The sequence below is a fragment of the Sinocyclocheilus anshuiensis genome, unplaced genomic scaffold (assembly GCF_001515605.1).
Source record: "Sinocyclocheilus anshuiensis isolate Anshui unplaced genomic scaffold, SAMN03320099.WGS_v1.1 scaffold189, whole genome shotgun sequence".
Lineage (NCBI taxonomy): Eukaryota > Metazoa > Chordata > Actinopteri > Cypriniformes > Cyprinidae > Sinocyclocheilus > Sinocyclocheilus anshuiensis.
Window position 1 is genome coordinate 902107 of NW_015540861.1, and position 9244 is coordinate 911350.

At 36.4% G+C, this 9244-nt stretch overlaps 1 protein-coding gene across 1 annotated transcript in view; it reads right to left on the reverse strand.

Annotated features, from left to right (window-relative positions):
* gabra2b (gamma-aminobutyric acid type A receptor subunit alpha2b) overlaps positions 1 to 9244 on the reverse strand; it is a 55482-nt gene that overhangs the window by 3431 nt on the left and 42807 nt on the right. The window contains exon 6 of the mRNA XM_016485554.1: positions 7301 to 7503. Coding sequence (XP_016341040.1) covers positions 7301 to 7503 — 203 coding nt within the window. The remainder of the gene's footprint in view (positions 1 to 7300; positions 7504 to 9244) is intronic.

The window sequence follows — 9244 nt, forward strand, 5'->3', positions numbered from 1 at the left end:
AATTTAGGCCCTGGCCCGAGATGCTCAGGCCCTAGCCCGGCCGTGTCCGACAGCTTATCAGAATTACCGGCCCGAGCCCGTCTTTTTTCCACCTTCTCCCAAAACAGCTTACAATACAGTTCCAGCTATTAAAATAGTTCAGTTTTGTATGAAATGGCAAAGTGATTATATTTCGTTTCGTTTTTTTATTAAGTTAATTTAGAAAAACGTTTGGAGCATTTTTTTGTTGGTTAAATATAAGTTTATGTTTTTTAAACTAATGTCCAAGCGGGCAGCGGCAGACAGTGAATCTATGTTTGATCAATTTTGCCTTCTCAAATCATCACGACTTGCCTAAAAAAAATCTATAGATATAAAACAGTTCAAGCATATAACAATGTTTAAACGTTAAACCTAGATAAATGTGCGCTATATCCAATAGTTTGCGCGGAGAGTGGAAGCTAAAGCGCGCTTCGCAGGACATGGAGGAGCCAGCGCGATCACTTGCAGTTTTTTCAGTGGATACACCGCAATTTTTGCTCATAAAGGTAAGAGTAATACATCATTCGTAACTAGGGATGCACCGATACCACTTTTTCCAGTACTCGCCCGATACCGATACTTTTATTTTTGGTACTTGCCGATCTGTCTGTTGTTCTGTTGTCAGTGTTTCTTTGTTTGAATATGGCGCTTATCACATGATGTGTGGTATGGCGTTTGGTATCGGGGCATTTTAACGAGTACGAGTACGAGTAAAGGAGCTCAGTATCGGGCCCGATACCGATACTCGGTATCGGTGCATCCCTATTCGTAACTGTAAAGGGTCTACTTTTATTTGTGTGCACTCACAATATCAACAAATCGTTGTGCTTTTAAAAAATAAAGAAAACAAACATGCACTTTCTGCCGTCTCGGCTTGAACAGGAGCGTTTCACAAAAATGAACCAAAACTCAGCGAATGCATGCCTCACAGACATGATAAATATATCTATAGAAAGCTTTAAATTACTACTTAACGATATAAAACAAATCAAAAACAAAAACTCTCATTATAATCATAATCATAATCCGTAAAGATGCACTTCTCTCTAAAGGCGCGTCTAATGAAGAGATGGCGAGTCAGGATCGACAACTTCATCCTTGCGACACCGACACAGAAAACACTATTTATTAGTAAATAATTCAAATATCTCCTTCCTCTTTTCCCCTGACACATTTATGGTAATTACTTTTGCCGGTGCTTTGCGGCAAGCTTAAGCCTATTACGTGCATTTAAACGCAGATCTCTTCAGCTGCGCTGACGGCACGCACCATACATGCCGCTGCTGCTGCTACAAAACATTTTATTCATCATTGTTTCCATGAGCAAATGATAACGGGCTAGGTTGTCATGCAACTGTGCCTTAAATATTTTAACATTCCCATTTTTTACAGCCTAATTAAAATTAATTAATTAAAATTAAATTAAAATTAAAATTAAAAATGATAAATATTTTTTTCCTCCGTTCGATATTGTGCTTGAATTCATTAGGCTAAACAAAAGATATTATTCGCGTCTCGCGAAGAGAAACGCACAGACTACAAATACACAACTAAACATTATTTTCCTGAGCTTCGCCGCAACTCGTTCACTTGCTGATATACATAAAACAATTCAATAAATACCTATTTAGAATAGGCACTTAATGCAAATTACTATTAGGCTAAATAATAAAATAAATAACGAGAATTCACTGACCAAAATCAGCTTGAAAATGCTAACAAAGATGGATCCATATTTTGTTTTTACAATTGAAAGGTACTCTGTTATTTCATCAGTCAGTCATGGAAGTCTGGTGGTTGATGGGCTTCTGGCAACATTAATTTCAGGAGAGAAGACTTTTTATAGATTTGAGTGCACAGGTTTGAGCGTGCACATCCGAGTGAAAGAGAGCACGCGTCCTGTTTTGTGCATTATATACTAGATGTGTTTTGTCCACATTTCATATGTTGTATAATTATATCACTAGGTAACAAAGATACATTAACAAATAAAAAAAATATTTTAGAAGGGCCTCACTGATTCATTTTGCCTGGGGCCCCCACTTCAGGTACGCCTCTGCACACACACACACACACACACACACACACACACACACACACACACACACTGTATTGTGATACTTTAATCACAATTATGCAACATTTAAGCCAAAATTACGCTAAATGAGACAAAATTATGTCAATGAGAAATTAAACATTTTTGTGTTTCTTTCTTTTGGTGTGAAAGCATGACTTGGACATTATCATGACAGGTAATGAAAGACTGATTAGATCTATTTCAGGTGCATCAGATTTAGACACCAAAAACTTGGACCAAGAAATGGACATCTAATTCCTGTGACTGAAGGAGGAAGACAGTGCCAAAATCTGCATAAACATGCCAATTCTACAGGCTGTCATTTCTGATTGGCTGACTGACCTTTAGTGGGAAGAATGTGATTTGTGGAAATTTGAAGGCTCATGAATAAGCAATGATCTTGTGCTACAGAGTCTGACTAGGTGAAGGAAGAGACCCTCTGAAACCGAAATTAATCAATCTCAGATAATGAGAATAAGACTCCAGATTGGTTCTGTGGATGTGATGACGATAAGTCTGTCAGAAAGACAGATTGACAGTATATTTCAGGGTTGTCCTCACTGGATTACAATAATTCTTTCAATCACTAAAATCAAATATTAATTAAAATCATTTGACTGGAAAATAGCATATAATGCAGTTTTGCTTGGACTTAATTTTAACTGACAGTGCTGTCATAAATCTTGTCTGCAAATAAATGTCAGGTATATGCTGGTCTTGGATCATCTTTCTCTCATTATCGGTTTTTAGAAATCTCTAAGACTAACTATTAAACTTTGGGGTGTAACTTTTCCCACACTGTTTGTACATGAACATGAATTTCAAACATGCTATTTCCCACCATATCTGCACCATGAACCATATATCTAGACCATAAAATCATAGCTGATTTTTGACCTCAACAGTAAGCAACCATCTAGCAAACACCCAAGCAACAACTAAAACATGTCAGCAACCACACAGAAATGCCCTAGCAACACCTAGAACTCATTAGCAATCCATAGCAACACCTAAAATGTTAACAACCACATAGCAATGCCCTAGCAACACCTAGAACCCATTAGCAATCCATAGCAATGCCTAGAACATGAACCACATAGCAACACTCTAGCAACACCTAGAACTCATTAGCAATCCATAGATTGTTTCCATGAGCAAATGATAACGGGCTAGGTTGTCATGCAACTGTGCCTTAAATATTTTAACATTCCCATTTTTTACAGCCTAATTAAAATTAATTAATTAAAATTAAATTAAAATTAAAATTAAAAATGATAAATATTTTTTTCCTCCGTTCGATATTGTGCTTGAATTCATTAGGCTACACAAAAGATGTTATTCGTGTCTCGCGAAGAGAAACGCACAGACTACAAATACACAACTAAACATTCTTTTCCTGAGCTTCGCCGCAACTCGTTCACTTGCTGATATACATAAAACAATTCAATAAATACCTATTTAGAATAGGCACTTAATGCAAATTACTATTAGGCTAAATAATAAAATAAATAACGAGAATTCACTGACCAAAATCAGCTTGAAAATGCTAACAAAGATGGATCCATATTTTGTTTTTACAATTGAAAGGTACTCTGTTATTTCATCAGTCAGTCATGGAAGTCTGGTGGTTGATGGGCTTCTGGCAACATTAATTTCAGGAGAGAAGACTTTTTATAGATTTGAGTGCACAGGTTTGAGCGTGCACATCCGAGTGAAAGAGAGCACGCGTCCTGTTTTGTGCATTATATACTAGATGTGTTTTGTCCACATTTCATATGTTGTATAATTATATCACTAGGTAACAAAGATACATTAACAAATAAAAAAAATATTTTAGAAGGGCCTCACTGATTCATTTTGCCTGGGGCCCCCACTTCAGGTACGCCTCTGCACACACACACACACACACACACACACACACACACACACACACACTGTATTGTGATACTTTAATCACAATTATGCAACATTTAAGCCAAAATTACGCTAAATGAGACAAAATTATGTCAATGAGAAATTAAACATTTTTGTGTTTCTTTCTTTTGGTGTGAAAGCATGACTTGGACATTATCATGACAGGTAATGAAAGACTGATTAGATCTATTTCAGGTGCATCAGATTTAGACACCAAAAACTTGGACCAAGAAATGGACATCTAATTCCTGTGACTGAAGGAGGAAGACAGTGCCAAAATCTGCATAAACATGCCAATTCTACAGGCTGTCATTTCTGATTGGCTGACTGACCTTTAGTGGGAAGAATGTGATTTGTGGAAATTTGAAGGCTCATGAATAAGCAATGATCTTGTGCTACAGAGTCTGACTAGGTGAAGGAAGAGACCCTCTGAAACCGAAATTAATCAATCTCAGATAATGAGAATAAGACTCCAGATTGGTTCTGTGGATGTGATGACGATAAGTCTGTCAGAAAGACAGATTGACAGTATATTTCAGGGTTGTCCTCACTGGATTACAATAATTCTTTCAATCACTAAAATCAAATATTAATTAAAATCATTTGACTGGAAAATAGCATATAATGCAGTTTTGCTTGGACTTAATTTTAACTGACAGTGCTGTCATAAATCTTGTCTGCAAATAAATGTCAGGTATATGCTGGTCTTGGATCATCTTTCTCTCATTATCGGTTTTTAGAAATCTCTAAGACTAACTATTAAACTTTGGGGTGTAACTTTTCCCACACTGTTTGTACATGAACATGAATTTCAAACATGCTATTTCCCACCATATCTGCACCATGAACCATATATCTAGACCATAAAATCATAGCTGATTTTTGACCTCAACAGTAAGCAACCATCTAGCAAACACCCAAGCAACAACTAAAACATGTCAGCAACCACACAGAAATGCCCTAGCAACACCTAGAACTCATTAGCAATCCATAGCAACACCTAAAATGTTAACAACCACATAGCAATGCCCTAGCAACACCTAGAACCCATTAGCAATCCATAGCAATGCCTAGAACATGAACCACATAGCAACACTCTAGCAACACCTAGAACTCATTAGCAATCCATAGTAATCCCTAGAACATATCAGCAACCACATAGCAACACTCTAGCAACACTTAGAACTCATTAGCAATCCACAGCAACACCTACAACATGTTATCAGCCACATAGCAATGCCCTAGCAACACCAAGAACTCATTAGCAAGCTATAGCAACAGGTTGCTAACATGTTAGTAACCACATAGCAATGCCATAGCAACACCTACAACTTGTTAACAACCCTATAGCAACAGTTAGAACATGTTAGCAATCGCATTGCAATGTCATAGCAACACCTAGAACTCATTAGCAACCCATAGCAACACCTACTGTAGAACTCATTAGCAACTGCATAGGAATGCTTTAGCAACCTCCCACAGCAACATGGCATAGTGGCAGTGAGTTTTACACATTAAATCACCACTCACATTTTCGTTACAAACTATATATATATAAAAAACAATTTTCTTCTGTAATCAATCAGTTCAGATTGTTTGCATGAATAATTGCTAATGAATTCTAATAAGATCAAGATGAACCCTCTGTGTAATCTGACCCTGACTCTGGCACAAATGAACAAGATATGAGTGAAAATCTGCAGTGCTCCATGATAAGATCATACTGGACTTATATGTGTGGTTATCTCACCCTGACCTGCAGCAGAAATACAGCGAGCTGCATGTATCATAGATGGCGGATGATTCTATCAGCATGGCTTTACAGTCAGGATATCAGGGAACTGCTGGAGAAGAAATTACTTTACAGAAAAAGACACAATGAAGTGCTGTTGTTCAGCATATAAAATCAACCCCCATCTATTTTAAAAAGGTAAAGCGTAATGAGACACAAATTGCTTGGTGCCCTAATCAAATGGAGAAACATATTGGTAATGCAATAATAAAACATAAAATATAAAAAGAAAATAATATACGATTTATATACACATTCATTTAGGTATCAACTTTGTCTCAGATGTTTATCATAAAGAACTTAAAATAGATTATTGTCAAATATATGAATTTGACAAGAAATATTTTATATTGAATTCATATCGAGATCTCATACATGTGAGATTATTATGGCCTGTTTCTCAGGAGAAACATCTGGAAACCAGGCAATTCAGTAAAAGTCTGTTTAACACCGTAAAGCCTGACATATTAAACAGTTGTCAGAAGAAAACAACTTTTTTGAAACCATTTATTGAATATTTTGACAAAAAAAACAAAACAAAAAAAAAATACATGTGCATATGTGTTTTTTTGTTGAGTATCATATTTGATACATCAGGCTTTTATGGCTCAGTATGATATATGTGAATATGGAGCTCATTTGAGAAGAAAAAAAAATCTCAGTTTTATTCAAAAGCCCAAACTGAGCAAAATATGCAATTTGTTGCTGATATTTATATGGCCAAAAAGTAAGATGAAATTCTGACAGCTTGCAATGTAAATCAGTGAGATTATTTATAAGAGTATACCAGACTACTTAGATAAAAATAATATAAAAATATTAGTTGTCACTTTATATGTGCCAATGTCTTACATGTAATGCATAGTTTTATGATCAAAGCTTTGTAGTTTTATTGTGGGGGCAAAACATATAATACAATGATTACTGAGAGATGAACAAATAAACGTCCCTCTGAGGATCATATTTGACACTGACATTTTAATGTGATTTTTCTAAAAAATATATATTATATAAAAAATATATATTAAAAAATAGTATATCGTAAAATATTGCTAACAATATCAAAGCTATTCTAACATTTACTTTATAAAATTCAGTAAAGATTTCACAGCAAAAAAACATGTGAACCACGAGCTGAATGTGGACAGATTTACAATTATACAAAAAGGTATTTTACTTGCTAAAAAAAGTATAAACTATCAATAAGATGATAGAAGGCATGTACTAGATACTGTAGGCTTTATAGGGATAATCACGTGGCTGTCTAGAAGGAACAACTGAGATATTCAGGTGATCTTATTTTTTATTGGACAAGCCAAATCCACATCAACATGATGTGCTCTTGAATTACCATCAGTCACACTTCACTTCACTTTCACCGTGACATCACATCACTCAAAAATTTACTGCACTGTCGCCACATCAATCAATCCGATCCATACGCCACCCCACCCAAACAACACAAAGCATGCTGGGACATGATTAATGATCATTACCTTGTCACTGACCACACTCTTGCCATCCCAAGCCCAGCCCCGCTTGGTGAAGTAGTTGACGGTGGCGAACTCAATCAGGGCAGAGAAGACAAAGGCGTAACACACTGCGATGAACCAGTCCATAGCTGTGGCGTAGGCGACTTTTGGCAGGGAGTTACGGGCGCTGATACTCAAAGTGGTCATAGTCAGTACAGTGGTCACACCTGAGAGGAATACAAACAATGACAACACAATGCAAATTACTATAATAAACTAATGCAGAGCTATATTTAACTTTTTTAAATTATTTATTTATTTATTAAACTCTGCAGAAATACAACTCAAACGTTTTCACATTATCACATGAATGCGGCAGCACTCGGTTCCAACATTACATGAAAAATAAAACCTCTTTAGCAAACGTTTGCAGAGACAGGTGTGTAAAACACGGTTTCATAAACAAAAACAAATGCTGCATTGTGTAGTTATAGAGTAAAATATTACATAAAACACAGAACAACTGTAAAATAAAAAATAAATAAATTAAATAATAAATTAAAAGAACAAAACAAAATAAAACAAAACAATATATGTATTTTTTTTTTCAAACTGGTCAAAACTGGTTCACAAAAACACTACATCTCCAATTGGATGGACAATACAAACAAACAAACAAAAAAAAAAAACTAACCAACCAAACAATCACATAAACAATAATTTAATTAAGCACAACAGGTCTTTATACGTCAGAAGCAATCCCTGGAAACAAGCCTGCACTGGCCCTTTATGGGCCCACTTAGGGCTAGCCTAAGGGCCCCCAGCGGGTAGCCCTCACATAGCCCACACTAGTGCAGTGCGTTCCAAACGGGATATATCGCCCTCCGAAGGGCACTTCAGAGTGAAAACAATCATGGCAGCCATATTGAAGGATCGTTCCAAACCGAAGTGCTCAAAACTGGTCACTTCAAAGGGCCCTTCAGAATGAAGAATTTCGAAGGGTACAACTGATGCACACTTCGGGCTGCCATGATCCTTTGTGCAGATTCTTTGCATGATGACGGCGCCTCCGTGTGGGCACGTGATGATGACGCAGAAGGGCACTTCAAGAAACGGTTGTTTGGTCCCCTACACCCTTCAACCCTTTGAAGCTCTCACTCCGGAGGGTAAACCCTTTGAAGGGATTAGGGCATAGGGATGAGCCCTTCCGAATGGAACACAGGGTTAATCTACAACAGGGGTGCCCAACCCTGGTCCTGATCAAACACACCTGAACCAACTAATTAGGATCTGAAGGAGCACTTGATAGCTACAGACAGGTTTGTTTTATCAGGGTTATAACTGAACTCTGTAGGAAGGTAGATCTCCAGGAACAGGATGCACCCCTGATCTATAACAATACATCTGTTTCATTTTAAATACTTTCAGCTACTATAACAACAGTTATTATACATCTGAAATGGATGCAGACACCACATAACTAATGTCTATATTGTCAAAAATGTACAGTAGTCAAAGGGATTTCAAATCAATGGATTTATTAAATACAAAATAGAAAACATTCAATTCAGGTTAATACAGGTACATATAGCCAAAAATGTAAATACACAAAATTACAAAAAAAAAAACGAAACAAAAGAAGCAAACAAAGCAATGTAAGATTGTAGGATTTCGTCATGTGAAAGTTGATGTGTGCGAGTCTTATCTGTAGTACATCAATGTCCAAACACTGTCCATAGCTGAAGTTGACTAATAGCAAATGAATAATCCAACCTCTTGTAATGAAAACACACCACATCTCTCAAACAACAGACTCTTCCTAACCAGGAACAATCAAAAATAGTCCAGACTATAGTCTCATGTCGAAATTACCTTTAAATCCATATTCAAACTGGACCATGATGTGGTAACCTCACCAATAAAGAGTCCTTCTAAAATGCATACAAATACACTGTCTTAAACTCTTAG